Source organism: Tasmannia lanceolata, unplaced genomic scaffold (assembly GCF_043159265.1).
Source record: "Tasmannia lanceolata isolate RefF3 unplaced genomic scaffold, GAP_Taslan_0.1 ptg000015l, whole genome shotgun sequence".
NCBI lineage: Eukaryota > Viridiplantae > Streptophyta > Magnoliopsida > Canellales > Winteraceae > Tasmannia > Tasmannia lanceolata.
In genome coordinates, this window is record NW_027518692.1 from 33662566 (window position 1) to 33679133 (window position 16568).

At 38.5% G+C, this 16568-nt stretch overlaps 1 protein-coding gene, 1 non-coding gene and 1 pseudogene across 3 annotated transcripts; 1 reads left to right on the forward strand and 2 right to left on the reverse strand.

The window, feature by feature from the left end:
- Positions 1-1142: 1142 nt before the first annotated feature.
- On the reverse strand, positions 1143-5821 carry MGT3 (magnesium transporter 3). The gene is made up of 6 exons (XM_077355240.1): positions 4245-5821; positions 3925-3995; positions 2154-2282; positions 1768-2079; positions 1624-1671; positions 1143-1499 (listed from the first exon to the last, which is right to left on the reverse strand). Exons 1-6 carry the CDS (start codon positions 4627-4629, stop codon positions 1269-1271), a joined length of 1176 nt encoding a protein of 391 aa, XP_077211355.1. The 5' UTR covers positions 4630-5821; the 3' UTR covers positions 1143-1268.
- Positions 5822-10658: 4837 nt separating this feature from the next.
- LOC143846779 (phosphoserine phosphatase, chloroplastic-like) lies at positions 10659-16095 on the reverse strand (annotated as a pseudogene). Its single transcript, XR_013234846.1, has 7 exons — positions 15833-16095; positions 15155-15284; positions 14953-15060; positions 14235-14328; positions 11723-11872; positions 11568-11621; positions 10659-11063 (listed from the first exon to the last, which is right to left on the reverse strand). The product of XR_013234846.1 is annotated as a phosphoserine phosphatase, chloroplastic-like (transcript).
- Positions 16096-16210: 115 nt separating this feature from the next.
- Positions 16211-16284, forward strand: TRNAN-GUU (transfer RNA asparagine (anticodon GUU)). Its single transcript has one exon. It is a non-coding gene; the product is annotated as a tRNA-Asn (tRNA).
- The last annotated feature ends 284 nt before the right edge of the window (positions 16285-16568 follow it).

The window sequence follows — 16568 nt, forward strand, 5'->3', positions numbered from 1 at the left end:
CGGTCTCGATTAACTCCTAGGGATGTCTCCTGCTAATAATTGGATGTCAGGTGATGTGTCATCCTTGTCCCCTCCGTCTGATATTGATAACGGCACCCATATTACTACTCTAGGAGAGTAGGAGGTTAAGAATCATCACTCCTGCCACTATTCTCCAAGCTCCAAGCTGAGCTTAGCCCTGTGAGTTTAGGGTACAGGGATAATAAAAATATACTCAGATTATCTTTCCTCTACTAGAAGAGTGAGACAAAGCAGGCAATCATGGTCACGATAAATGCTATTGATCCGTCTATGAGGGTCCCACATGGGGTTTTGTTGATGTGACATTCAAATGCCAAGCAAAACCCCTAATGCTCTGTTTGGTTGCCAGGTTTTTTTTGTTCCTGGGAGTTTTGTGGGAGAGTAAGTTAAATTTTGGTCTCATCCCATGTTTGGTTGCCTTTTAACACTAGGTTTATTTTAATCCCACTCTTGTAATGATTACTTGTGGGGTGAATTTTTTAATCCCACTTTTGTAATGATTGCCTTTTCATCCCATCCCAAGATAACCCCAGGAACAAAAATAAACTCAGGAACCAAAAATAAGCTTGAGAATAATTTTTTTCTACCCAACAGTTTAAGCAACCAAACAAAGGTTTTTTTTTTCTCCCACCGTATCTCCCAGGGTATTTTTTTCTCCCACATAACCAAACATGGGATTTTTATTTTACCAGGATACTTCTAGGACTTTTTTTTTCCCACCTATCTCCCAGGGTATTTTTTTCTCCCACATAACTTCCAGGAACAAAAAAAACCCGGCAACCATACAGAGCATAAGCCATCCCGACTTTTATTCAACCAATAGTCAAGGGTTAAAATGCCAAGCAAAACCCCTAAGCCATCCCGACTTTTGCTCAACGAAACACATTATGCTCTACTCCGCGGAGTAGCCATCATCCACCTTTTAAGATGTCAAAGTTTGTTCATTTCAATCCTAATATTGTTGTAATTCTTGGGCTATTGCAAATCTTTGATCTTTGATAGCTAGGATCATTTGCTTACCATGTTTTCTAACCCATCAGAGATTTTATGTGTTTCTCTAGCTTTCTTGCTCATAGGGACTTCAATGTAGATCCAGAAAACTTTTTCCTTGACAAACGGGATGGAAATGCCAAGCAGCTTTATTGCAAAAGGGATACAACTTTATTTCTTAATTACAAAATAGAAATTTACAAATACTCCTTAAATTACAACCAGCACAAGTTCATTCATTTTCCTAGAGAAAATGTTCACAGGGACAGTAATCTCTTGTACTTGAAATAAAACAAGAACCATAGGAACAGAAACCCACAGAAAATTCCAGTGATGATAAGGACCCAGTTGAAGTTTGAATCTTGCTCGAAAAATGGAGGTGTAAAGTTCATACCGAATATACCCGTCACGACTGCTAAAATTGTAGCTACAAAAGTAGCTGCTGTGAGCATCAACTCGAATTGGATCAGCTGGTTTTGAACGTTGTCCTGTTCAAGCCAGAAAAAAAAACAAAAGTTGGAATAATTATATCTGTGTTTATAGGAATTATTAAGGAAAAATCTGAAATTCATACTCCTATCAGTCCAAATCAATACCCCGATCAATTCTTACCAGTTTAATGTTGATGAAATCTTCAGTGTTGTCGACGTATTCTTTGAGCTGTAACACCAGCAGAGATTTAGAGATGACTTATGCTGATCCACGAAAAAAATGAGGAGAAAGAAGACTCTTAAAACATGGAATTTGATTCCTTACTGATAGCAATTTTCCAAGAGTGTTGTCAATAACTACAAAATAGGCCTCTAATAACATCTCCAGTTCTTCAATGCATTCACCGTTGTTAGAGCTCACAACACTGCTTGGCGGCGACTCCAGTTTATGAGATCCACTGCTTGAACCGGCAGGTGAAACCGGTGCGGATTTTGACAGTGCATTGCCGGCAGAAATATTGCTCATTAAATATCGGTTGGCCGGCAAATAAGCTTCCATTCTTTCTTTCTTCTTTGTGAGAAACATCTTGGCCATGTCCCCATCATCATCCATGATCTTTTCTATTTCATCGCGGACCTAGAAAGTCAATGTACAAGTTATTATGCAGAGAAAAGTGATGGACTCGTGGAAGATGATGGGTTTCTGTTTACCTTTTGAACACTGCGGGTCAAGGCGAGGAGATGGGTTTTGAATCTACGCGCACGCTCTAGGTTAATAGTACTAATGGATGATGCTAGTTCATCTATAACAGGGTATATCTCAATTTCAAGTTCTGTCACCTGTTAAACTCGCAAGGGGAGGCATGAAATAAGGGATATTAAGACACCATGTATGATGTTTTTAAACAATATGAGCTAAATAACGTAATAAACAAATGTTTAAAAGTACAGCAAGTCAACTTGGATTCACCCAAGTAAAGAAAAGCTAGGAGATTAAGTTCTATACTCAGAAAATATAATGACCATATATGGATACAATTTTTTTTTTTTTGAATGGCCCATATATGGATACAAATACGAATACATGCACAGAGATATGAATCGACATTCTTCAAATTCTAAGATATGGATACGGGAGAAATTATGTGGTGCCCGAGTGTGAAGTCCAGTGTAGGCAGTACCGGCCTTGATATTTTATCCAACAGCAGCCTCTTAAAAAGTGGGCTGCTGATGGATCAAATATCAAGGGCGGTAATGCCTACTCTGGACTTCACGCTCGGGCACCATATAAAATCTCATGGATATGAATACAGGTGTCTCATAGCATGAGATTAGACACAGGGCACAGTATAAATGAAATCTCATAAATCTTAACTAGATTTTACTCTGAAGATAGAACTAATGGAAAATTTTAACAAGCATCTACAAGACATAAGTTCAAAACTATAATTGCAAATATGTGACCTTAACAAACCAAAAGTGAAATAGTTATTTCGAAGAGATTGTACATATTTCAAACATTAAAATTATTTTGACCAACATAAATATCTATGAAGTATCCGAATATTTGAGTATGAGGTATTAAAGCATGTTAGACATAGTATGTTAGGCCTGCACAAGTATCCGGTTATCATAGTTCTGGAAACACGTCTTTATTAAGAAGTTGTCTTCAAATTTCATACACTCGAGACTTTTTTCTAGGTAGGTAATCTGGTATAAAAAAAGTAGTGTATGAAATTTGAGGACAACTTCTCAATAAAGATGTGTTTCCAGAGCTATGATACCCGGATAAATGTGTAGGCCGCCTAACATACTATGTCTAACAAGCTACAAGAGTATCCTTTGAAAAATATGCAAAAATATGAAAATCTCATCTGAGTAGCTCAAGAATCCAAGTCAAGTTTGAGTATTTTATATTATGGCATACACCACATTTCCTGTATATCAATGGGAACAAAGGAGGTGTTGATTATCTACTGGATATCATTGTATTGACGACGAAGACCCTAATTTCGTGGGTTGCCTGGTTGCAACCAAAAGCCGTGTTGGGGGGTGCCATACAAAAGCAAAGATCCCACATCGGAAAACTGAATGGATGTGGAAGGGGTTATAAGGACTTGGCAACCTCCCCTTAAAGGCTGTAGCTTTTAAGGGTGACTTCTACCCTGGTCCCAACAAAGTAGCAACAGAGCCGGGGCGTGGTTACCCTGGTGTACCCTCGAGGACGGAGAAAATCACGTGGGGAAAATCTCGTAGTTCCCACATTACTTCCATGTGGAGGGGTAGATTGTTGGGGGTTCCAAGATAAAGCAAGATCCCACATGGGAAAAGTGAATGGATGTAGAAGGGCTTATAAGGACTTGGACACCCTCCCCATAACGGTTAGCTTTTAATGGTGAGTTCCACCCATTGAAAGCCGTCCCTGTGCCAAACAGCCCCAACAGGACAAGTTTTAAAAACAATTGATATGTTTCAGACATACCTGAGCATCAAGAGAAGTGCATGCTAATTCCAATGCCAGCTCCAGTGCCCTGAACTCGAAGGCCAAGTTATCTGAACTCGAATCAGTACATGTTATAAGCATTTGATCTATAATTTACTTCCAACAAAAGAATTGACAGCTTTAAGAGATATCTATTTTGCCTAGGAAAAACAACAAGTATACAAGTCATGTCCAAAATATTTAATAAAAAATACAAGAACATTTGCATTTTCTTTTGAATGGTAGAACATTTCCATTTTGACAAGCTTATTTTGAAGAAAAGTATTTTTGAGAATTCTACTAGTGCAATGCATCATTACCACTCTGATCTTTCTGTGCCTCAAGGCGCTTGCAAAGTTCTGACTGGTACTGCATAACACAACTGTCCAAAGAATTCATTAGAATAACCTCATCCGCCGTAATTATGCACCTAAGTTGTTCTACATTGACAATGATTGCCTTCTCCCGACCTGATATCGTAGAAGGATACACAAACAAAGGATCTAAAAGCCGAAAATCTCTGGCGGGAAGGTTGCAGTTTCTCATTATAGTGGCTTTATCAAGCACTAGAATCCTTGAATTCCCATTTCGATCAATCTGTATCCATGAACGATTTCCTTGACCTCTCCTCTTCATACTTGAAAATTTGAATCCCTGAAGCATAGGCCTCCCAACAGCATCTAAAGTAACTTGCATTTCTCCCATTACATTTTTCTTCTTCTTTTATTGGATTTAGCTCAAGAAATTTCTACCCAACAGAAGTCCAATAATACATATTGTTCTGATATGAAAATTACACCTCATCCATTAGTCTTGATCACATAGGTGCATCATCAAATAATAGCTCCCAGTCTGCATCATACTCCTTGAACTGATGAGAAAACTATTTGAATTAGTGACTCTTTTACCCCTGTACTTTCTGCTTTGAAAAATTGAAACTCCCACAAGTTCATGAAAGACCAAAGAACAGAGATTATATGTAATCTTCCACAAATCAATGAATTCAAAATGCTGGGCCTAAAAATCAGGTCTAATGACACAAAATTCAGTCACAACCCCAAATCTGCATCTGAATTCACCAAGCAAATAGCAGATTTTGAGGCACAGATTAAACTGACAATAATTCAGTTGGTGTACATCACCAAACCTATCCTCTGAACAATCTATCATCCATTTCATAAACTCCCATATCCTAAAATCATCAAAGTCAATTGATGGTCCTCAATCAGTTGAAGAAACCCAACATCCCAAACCATAACCCCCAATCAATATCCATCAGAAATGCCACGAATCTCTAACCTATCATACAAACAATAGATGCATCAACTGTTTCAAGAATCGCGCCCTGCCAAAGTAAAATTCAAAACCCTAGTCTTTCATTGGTTTCTTCCAAAAATGAGAGAAATCAAGAACCCATAATCCAAAAAATTATATTGCATTTCTGCAACAGCTCCAATAAAAATAACATCAATATCAATCGATTTCCATCAAACAAATTGCAGAAATATCAAATTCCATCAGCCCCTTCAAGAAAAAAAATCCTTAAAATAAATACCCATCAATAAAATCTCACCATCTCCTATCAAAGTAATATCAGAAGCCCTACAAAGAGATCAAATAAAATGGCCCAACAAAAGTTTTCCAGTAAATATAAGAAATCTAGTCTGGGTAATGCTCTAAATGGATGTAAGAGAGAAGAATCAAGCAAATATACCTCAAAAAGTAAATGATCAGAGTGTTTCTATATGAAATCATGAAGGCTTCTTGGTTAAAAGATGCAGGTCTCCCTGAGTCTGTGAGAAGGGAATAATTCTCCCTTGAAGAACATGCCATTTTCACTTTTGGGTGACGTAGATCTTTCTGTTCCCTAGTAATTTGTGGAGTTAAAAAAGGTCTTTGTGGAATAAAAAGGCCGGGGGAAAGGTTTTGCTGTTTATATAACCACCACACAAAAAAAGGAACAAGCAAATGTTTTTAACACCCCTTTGTTTTGGTGTCATCCACCCCTCCAGTAAGGGGCGGTTTCTATGTGCAGCCTAGTAATTGGTAGGTGTGCTGCTTGGGTCGGAACTCAACCCAAACCCGACAGGCTCAACCCGATTTTGGCTCGGGTTGGGTGCACTTCCTCGAGTTGGGTTGGAAAAAGCCAACCCAATTTAATTTTGGGTTGGGTTAGTTTGAGGCCTTCGGCAACTCAATCCAACCTGCACCCGACCTCTGTCCTCTAATTTTATCGTGATTTCTTAGGGTCATGGATTTATTCATTTTTTGTATTTTTCTGTTTGGCTCTAGGTTAACTCGAACCCAACCCATAGATGGGTTGGGTTGAGCTAGCACTGAAGGAATGCTATCTCAGGTTGGGCCAACCTGAACTGAGTTGTCAGTTGCGCCCCTATTAATTGGATGCGGGTGCAATTTGTGTACAGATTTGCAGTCTAGGTGCAGCCAAAAATCCAAATTTGATTACAAACCCAAACAAGTCCGGGAGTGCTTTAATTGAGCAGTAAAGCTTAGAGATGCAATGGGAATGAACTAATGAACAAAATTGAGATAGAATGGTTAGGATCATCTTATGGAAATCATTTATGAGGTACAGCCTATTGACAATGTGACCCAACAAATGAGCGGTTTGGATCATCCTATGAAGTGGGTCCTACCGTACTATTTGAGATATATTAGATTTTGCGCATGACAATGAGGAGAGGTGGAAGGTACCAAAACAAGGGGATAGAAGTATAGTAAAGTCCTTTGCAATCAACTGAAGTGACATCAAATCTCATGGGGTTTACGTGACATAGTGGGAGGGCCCAACCACAAGCAATCACCATGATGGAGTTTATGTCAGGGAACCGGTTTTATGACCCGGCAGAAAACCAATCGAATCAGCTACCGCCACAACACCACTGGAGACCGATAATCACTTCCCTCCGGGGAAGAGGAAAACTCACCAAAAAGTAGGGGTGCAACTAGGGTCGGGTTCAACCCGAAAAAGCCAGGTCAGGTCAGGTCAGGTCAGGTTGAGGGTTTGGGCAACCCGATCCAAGTGAAACCCTGATATTTTTTATGATTTTTTTTTTCTAAGCTTAAATACTCCGGTTAGGTTGGGTTAGGTTGGGTGGGGTTCGGGTTGGAAAAAAGGGATCCTCAGGTCGGGTCGGGTCCGACCCAACCTGACCCGAGTTGCACCCCTTGGCAAAAAGGTGATTTTTTTATACATGTTGCATAATTTGGTTGTCAGTTAACGAACCGGTCCGTTCCCGTCATTTCTCTTTGAATAGTGATATGATAAACCGAACAAATAGCCAACACATTAGCAATTTATTTTTATTTTTTTACTTAATACATTTGCAATCTTCTCCTCCATTTTGGCTTTTTTCTCCATGAAAATGGCTAAAATACCCTCTCCTGCCATGTGGCATCAGGGGGGGGGGGGGTTTGTTAGGTTCCACTAAGGCAATGGGATTTTCTAGGGACCATCTCAGAAGGCATTTCGTGGAGGGGCTGTTGCATGTGAAAGCAACCACCACGGATGAATTAAATGAATAGGACAAAATATGAGCCTGTGGGAGTGTGCGGCTGCTCTCATGTGCAACAGCCCATCTGCAAAATGCCTTCTGCGATTGACCGGTGTGTTTGGTTGCGCGGCAATCCGCGAGAAGATTAGCGGAAGATGTAGGGGTGCCATTATCAAAATGGAGAGAGAGAGAGAGAGAGAGAGAGAGAGAGAGAGAGAGAGAGAGAGAGAGAGAGAGAGAGAGAGAAGAACTTCTTTAGATCTTCTCCCCAATTTGGGGAGAATATTAGGGGGGAGAGAGAACACCTCCGTCATGTTGGCGCCACCTAGGATAAAAAGTAATAATGATGTCTAGAAGTTGTCTAGTGGTCAAAGGCTACATGACAACCAAAAATGCTTTTGAGAGATATTTGGAAGATCTCAAGCATTTGAAACTCCTACAATCCCCCCAAAATGGGCAACCAAACAGAGCATTAGGGTTGGTCTGGCCATAGACTTATCATATAAGCAGGTTTCTAAGCACACGAATTAATGGTGCATTTAGATTGCCAGAATCATGAATCAAATCAGAATGCATTAGGGTTGGTCTGGCCATAGACTTATCATATAAGCAGGTTTCTAAGCACACGAATTAATGGTGCATTTAGATTGCCAGAATCATGAATCAAATCAGAATCTTATCCGATATTTGTTCAATTCTATCATTTGGTTCAAATAAATGGAGGGTGAAAAATTGAAACCGGGGTAAAATAGATAGAGGAATTGATGATGTAATTTGTCCCCCACACAGAAGAATCGAAAGTTCGACTCAATCAAAGGCAGGGGTAAAAAATATGACGTCTATAACATCAACCAAGCTCCATCTGTCACTATCCAAGGAGGGAAGATTGCCCCAAATGCTTATCAAGGCCCATATCAAGTGCAGGAAGTGTTTCAAAAATGTGGATGCAGATCAAAACGCAGCCAATGAAAATCCTAGTCCATGCGACACAGTTGAGTGCTTGGTTAATGCGGAAGAGTACTCGGCTGACGAGAACATTACCCAGGAGAATCAAACAAGTTTTGATTGACTTTGTAGGGCAAAGCACGGACTCAGACAAGAATGCGGCCAAGGTGAAAGGGAGATGAGAGAGAGTCCACAATGAGGCGGAGGACTTTTGGAACTATACATACAAGCACACATTGGGGTTGTGTCGGCATTGCTTCCTCCTAATCAAATTAAAAATGGGCAAACCTCTCAGTCAACTGCTCCTCCTTGGTTACCTCATGGAACTTTCACTCTGATTGGCCAACCTTACGTCGGAGCACTGAACCTTTAAGTGAAAGGGGCCTCTCAAGCCTTCTAGTCACCAGCCACTCCAAGGTGCATTCAACAGCACCCGCATCATCAGGGCTCCCCCAGTCGACTCCCTTTTACCTTGGCAGTCTTCTTGTCAAAGTCCATGTTTAGCCCTACAAAGTCAATAAAACTCCTATGACTCTCCCAAGTTATGACTCCTTGTCTTCTTGTCAAAGTTCATGTTTAGCCCTACAAAGTGAATCAAACTCCTTTGACTCTCCCAAGTTATGGCCGCATCAACATAGTACCCAACCCATTGTGCTGAGTTGACTAGGATTTGCTTCGGCGGCATTTTGGCCCGCATGAGCATTTTGAAACACTTTGTAAGAACTATTTGCATTGTCTCCTCCAAAGGGATCACCTCAAGAGCTCTTCATTTTGCCTCCTTTGAGGGCATTATCCCAGGAACAATTTTTGTCCTGGAGATGGATGCCTAGAGTAAAAATTTATGGGCTAAAGAGGAGATTATAAAATAAACAAATGCCCTCTACAAATGAACTGCTGTTCCATGTTATTATGTGCATTATATTGAGGAAGTCTTCCTTCAAAACCCACCCAACAGACCAACTGATTTACTGCGAGCATCTATATTGAGGAAGTATTCTATGCAATTTAAGTACAAACTCTTTGAGGAACATGGGTTATTCTCCTTTCTGCACCCATTATATTCTCCCATTCCTTTGAATTCTCAGTTCAAAAACTTCAGAGAAGAACTCAAACAATCACACTACATTCCCTCATTCTTTTGAAGTCTCATGGTGCACCAACTGCCAAGAAGAACTTCTGAAACAATATCAGGATGATTTAGTTTCTTAGAATCCTTGAAATCCTGTAAGCTTTTTCCCTGTTTCTTGTTACAGTAAATCCCATTTGCAATTGCTTTCATGGAGTAATTCAGAAATGCAATGTAACCCACTCCACTTCTAACAAAATAAACCTCACTAAAAAAATTCATAGAAAAAATTCTCTATTAAAGATATCAAATCTTCCTACAAAAAAAAAAGACATCAAATCTAGATTTTTGGGTCATCTTTGAACGGACATAACTTGGTCATTTCTAACCCAAATTTAGAGAAATTTGTATCCCAATCGAAGCTCCTAAAGTCTAGTTTCTAACAAAACAAACCGCATGCAAATTTGGGCAGATTTAGGTCATCATTGAACTGACAAGTTTATCAAATATCCCCATTTTTATTTGAACTCAAAGATTCCTCAGATGCTTCTCTTCTAACAGTACACCGAAAACAAAAAGAAACAAGGAAAAAAAATAGAACAAACATGAATCATATGAACAAAGATTAAAAAGAAACTATAGTTGAAAAGATTAGAATAATAATGACACAAAAGAAAATCCATTCTACAAGATAAACATATAAACTTGAATGTGTAACACTCAATCTTCAGAATACAGTTGTAGACAATGTTTCAGCACAAAACCATCGCCAATCACCTAGAAAGAAAAGGAATAACAAACTGAAAATAATAACATAAAATAAGGGTCGGCAGCTTTAACACAATAACTATATCAAGAAGGTCTAAGTGAATCAATAAGCTTGTTCATCTCTAAGTTTGACACCCACGTTGGCAATTGAGCATGCTTTGTGCCATGGTGAGTGATTTACCATCAAGACTACATGGTAAGAAAGCTGGTTTTGTACTTCAAAGACAATATCTTTGAGGATAATTGTTTTATGTTCCTCTTATATCTCCAAAATCAGGGGTGGCATTCTAAAAAGAAAGTCATTTCAATGCTCTTCCTAAAATACACAAAAAAATGTGATCAGATTTGTTGATTAAAACAAATGACATGGAGAACACCTTGATCCGATGATCCTAGGCCCTTGATCCATCAACACTCAGTTAGGGTTCACCCCAAGAAAATACTAGCAATAAAAACAATTTCATTTTGTATCCATCATAAACATGTCATATAGTGAGATCCATTGATCTAGTGGGCCGTAGGCCAAAAAAGCGCAGATATTGGACAATCATAGCTTGAAAAAATATCAAATCTACCTTTATTCAACACAAAAAAATAATTTCATATTTTCCTAAGAAGATGGAATCAATGCAATTACAAAATGCTGGACCTCCATGCAGCCCACTGCAACAAACAAAAGAAAACAAAAGGAGGGAGAAAGGAATAACCATTAACACAAGTTATTCCAAGGAATTTATCAGATCCTGGAAATGGAAAACCAACCAATCAGCTTTAGCAGCCACAGCCTCTCGGAGTTGAACACCCCCATAGCAAATAAACAAGTCGCCACCGCCTGGTTGCCGAGCCTGAATTTCAATAAAAGAAAAAGATCGTAAGGGTGTGTCTTTCCAAAATAACAACTTACAGAAATAATACTCGTACATGAATAGAATGACATACTTATACATAAATTGAAAGAAGGGGCATACCGCCCAATGTGTAGTGTGTCACATATGCTGGATTTTGACCTGCATTATACATGCATATTTCTAATACTTATCTATGTATGTAATCATACACGTGAATCAAAATGTCAGATTTTCGGGGCTATCATGCCCAACACTGTGTTCTTGTTTGATACCAACACTTGCTTGTGTCCAACTGTCCAAGATACCCACGTCAAGATTAATACATGTCACATGGGCAATTGGACATCTTTACATATGATAAAATACAATGAACTGAATATGAAATTCATTATTGATAACTATCTCAACGAAAAGCGCATACAGGGTATCAATACCAGTTTTATTAGCTAATAGCAGCAATAGAGAATTATAACGTAATGGTTTTCAAACAAATTTCATTACCTCAAGATCAGTTGCACCATCCCCAATCATGACTAATGCCCTGTATCCGTGCCCCTACAAATCCAATATACTCACACCATGAATGTCCAAGAGTGATCCTATGTACAATAAATACCGTGGACAGATACCACGATAAATAAATCTTAAGATATTACCTTTCTTATATTTTGAACAGCAGTAGCTTTCCCGCCACTCCTGGAAGTAAGCTCGTTGGTGTCAAACCCACGGAACTCCCCAGAGGTTCCGAATAGTAGTCGATTTGCAAAAATATTTTCAGGCGGAATTCCAAGTTGTAATGCAACAGGCTTCATGACAATTGCCATAGTTAATGCTTTCAAACAGAATGCAGTTTTCAAATAAATAATAATTAATTTAAAATGTAAAGCTTTCAAAATTAAATAATCGCACTTCCATCATTGGAAAAATATCTGAATGGCGGGGTTTCCATGAAAAAGGAACCTCCGCTGGGCACTGTGTAGCAACACTGATTGACAATATATAGGCACAAGCTACTAGCTACTGTAATGAGTATCAAAGCAATGTGGAAGACTGTATTGGGTTCAGGAATTTGATAGGATGGTGCATCAAATGGAGCACCCTAGCCCGGTAATCAACTGTCAGATGCATAGCCATGATGCAAGTGCTTGCTCATGTACAACTTAGGTGGTCTTTGGACTTAACCAAGGAGGTACCTAATAGTGCTTGCAACATTATCCATTCTAACTAAGCTTTATGACAGCCTCCAGTCTTCATCATGCTAAGGTCTTAGGCTCAAGATCCATAACTGGGACTACCTCAAAGTCAAAGGGTTTTAAATTTCGGTTTCGGTACCAGTTTCAGGCCCTCAAAAAACCAAAATTTTGACCGAAATTCTGAAATTTTGGTCGAAATCACTTACTAGACCCGGAAAATGGTATTAATTTTCGCTCGAAATTTTGACCGAAATTACCGAAATTTAAGTAATTTCGGTTGAAATTTCGGACTCGAATTTAAAAGGTTTGAATAAAACATTGAATTAAATAAATTAGTTTTAATGCGAGATTTCGGGTGAAATTTCGTGAATTTCGGTAAAATATTAAATTAATAATAAAAAATAGTTTTTTTAACTTAAATTTCGACCGAAATTCTGGAATTTTGGACCGAAATAAACTACCGTTTCGGAAAACCCCAATTTCGGTGTTGGAATTTCGGATTTCGGTCGAAATTTAAAACCATGCTATCTCGAGGTGTACACCCCTATCAGCCTTCCTTTGAGACAGACATTGAGTTTCAATGCATACTTCTCATTTTTCTTGTGAAAAATCCCTTATGTTTTCTTGTTCCTTTTGTGTTTGTTGGCAAAAATTAACAACCACGAGCGTTCTCAGGGGAAAAAAGGAAGGAAAACAGGTCATTTCTAGTCAGTCACAGTAAACTGAGTTCGGGTAGTCAAATATCATCACTTCGCATGCAGCGGTATGGGCCCCACAACTTATGATCCTGACCATCTAACTACTGAACTTTTTTCCATTGAATTGAAATCTTTGATTGTCCTTGTTTTTAAGCATCCATTGAAGGGCATCAACCCAATTGGTTATAATCATCCATCGGTGTGATTTGTGTACCATGACTAACCATGATAAGGTCCACTATATGGGCAATTACAATTTCCTGATTAACAGAGCCATGTATAGGATGGTGATGTGAAATGAATTCATCTGAGTTCATTGCAACAGCAAACAAGATCTAAAATTATTACATTTTCTGTTTGATGAGGTTAGGGTTTAAAATGAGTATCTTTTGAACTCTAATGCAAAAATCGATCTCCTTTATTTTTTTCGGTAGAAAATAAAGATCACTAGTTGAGGTCTAGAGAAAAAACAGCGCTCTTGTTATTTTCAATGGATAGAGTACTATCTTTAGATACGCGCGAAACATTTTGACATAATAAATTATTATCTAGACACAAGTTCTGTTTGAGTTATGTGTTGGATAACTATGCTAATGAGAATAGCAATGACAGCTTTCAGTCTCTTTCCATGGTTACTTTATTAGGTATTTTTCTCAGGGGCATCTAATGTAAACAAAATTCAAACATGTTTTATGGGGTGTCGTTTGATATGGTTGGTGCAGTTGGCCTCATTAGTTGGGAGTTGGTGACAATAGCTCCTTGGTTGATTATACTCCTTGTTTGTGCAGGAAGAATGGGTGAAGGTAACTGCTATTCACTTGGGTTCGGTTTGTTTTGGATTTTGAGAACTGTGAATTCAAAACCGATTGGATGCAACTTTATAAGGACTAAGGACTACTAAGATGATATAATATTTTTGAATTCTTCCCCAGGATGGCATCACTGAACTAAACTTTGATGGATCTAGTCAGGGTAACCTAGACCAACAGGATTTGGTGGTGTGTTTCATGACTCCTGGCCCAATTTGTGCCTAAAATGTGACTAAAACCAAATCTTTTTGGTTTAGATGCCAGTGCCAATGTAGGCAGCCCTACTTCTGCACTTGCATTTCATCCCTTAGAGAAGACGCTGCTCTTATATTTTCCTTTTTTCAATGAATCTCAACTTTATCAGAAAAGATGAAAAATGTTAATAGAAGAGCTAGTCTGCCCAATGATTATAAAGAAATTTAAAAAAAAAAAAAAAGATGAACCTCAATTAAAAGTTCAGAAGCATACTTTGATCATTTGATGAAAACCTCCAGAAATCAGATATACATCACTGTTCTTAGCCTTAAGCTTCTTGATCAACTCAGCTAGGCATGGGGAAATCCTTCATATTGAAAAGCAGAAATCTAAAATAAGTTCATATCAGATATGAGCCAGTGAGTAAGTCATCATTGAACACATCCATCATAACTTCAAACGGGAAGAATGGATAAATAAAAAAAATACTATATCTACACCATTCTAACAACAGGTTTACATGAACCGGAAACTTTTATTTGCAGTAGTATAGAAAACATTAAAATCAGACTAAGTCTCGTTTAAGAATTCAACTTAGCTAAGGACTCCAAGGACAACTGATACAAGAACCTCCGTACATGGAATAGGTGATTTTATTTGCATGAAATAGTTTAAAAAGCATTGAAATAGACTCAAGTCCCGTATGAAAATTCCACTTAGCTAGGAGTCTGATGTCCAACTGATACAAGAGAACTCTTAGTACTTAACCTTAAAAAGCTAGGTGAAAATTAACTTAGTCCGAAAGCTAGTATTTGTTGAAGAAGATACAGTACAGGCGCATTATAAGCATGTGCAGACTCGAAGAAAGAAGGAAAAGTAAGGGAGGAGATACAGAGGCCATTTAGTTTATCATTGACTAGTACGTGTGAGCCATTCAATTGAATGTTTATGATATGAACTAATTATTTTGCAAGGAGGAGAGCAGAAACACCTAGGGGGTCTCTTGTCAAGAAAATCATGGAGTTGGGCAAGCGAAGGATTGAATAGAGAGAGCCTGGCAGTGAGAGCATCCTCAAAAGGCACAGATCCACTCATCGCCCTGGCAAACCCAACATGGAGAAAAACTACAATGAGAATTCATGAAATAGGTAACAATCCAAAATGAAACAACCATAAAGAGGACATGAGTTAACCTAGCAGTCCACTCTGCAACGGCTTTTCCAGCTCCACAAAACTCCGCGAGTTCATCAATGCCTTCGTCCAAGCACACGGTGCTATCTACGCAAAGCAAACAGCGTCCGCATTTCTCCAGATCTTAAGCACCTCTACAAGCAATCAAGCACCTGACATTTAGGCCGTGTTTGGATTGCAGGAATTTTCTGGAAAATTTGGGAAATGAAAAATATTTCTAAAATCCCCTACTTTTTTTAGACGTGAAAAATGATAAAGCTGAACAAATCCTATTCACCCCATTTCTGCAAGGGCGCTCTTCAGTTTAGAATACCTCTTCCCTTTAAATCATGAAAAAAAAATTCCATCAGAAATGCTTTTCTTGCACTACAATGATCCAAAAATAGGGAAAAAAACCCAATACATTCTTGGGTGTATTTGGATTATATTTATAGACACCATTACAAGTAGTTTACATAAAAGTAAAACACATGAAAAACAGGTGCTTAACTACTATAATTTACATAACTACAATGCCTTCCTAATCTACCACATCCAACGGTATCTAATACATTCTAACAGATATTCCCTCTGAATTAACTATAATCCTATCATTCCCCTCTAAATCATGAAAAAACAAAAAAAATTCCATCTTGCAAACCAAACAAGGCATTAGAGGAAAAAGAGGGGAAAAACAGAACCTTTGGTGGGTAGAGAGTGTTGTCGATGCGAGTAGGAGTAGAAGTGTCTGGGGATTTCGCAGAGGCTGCCATTAAAATGAGAGGCTTGTGTGGTCTTATCATTATTCCAAGAGGAATTTTATACAGGTTTTTGGTTAAACAAGGAGAGATTAAATGAGAGAGATTTGGGCGATGGAGGTTATAAGGCAGACGAATTGGGTTGATGTGAGCTCTCGTTAGGCCTGCCATCAAATTATCTGTATCCAACCAAAACAAAAAAACGTTCTGATTTGCAGAGAGAGCGAGTTTAAAGAACTGAGTGAGAGAGAGAGAGAGAGAGAGAGAGAGAGACATGTTTAAATAAATAAACTAAATCTTACTTCCCAAAATAGACAATAAGCTGGAATAGCTCAGTTGGCTAGAGCGTGTGGCTGTTAACCACAAGGTCGGAGGTTCAAGCCCTCCTTCTAGCGTTATTTTTATTTTTATTATACTTTCTAACTCTACTTAACTGCCATATTTTACTTCTCCTTCAACCGTAATTTCTTTTATACTTTGGAAAATTCTACTTATCTGCCATATTTCACTTCTCAAGTTGAGGGGTGGATTACTTTTTACATTTGGACAATCCTAGCCGTTTATGTGTGGAGCTTTCTTTTGTTAAGAAGTTGGGCTGAACATGATACAATGGCCCCCAAATAATTGGTTAATCCAAGCCATTCATTTGTTAGACTATCATTAGCCGTGTCACAAAAAT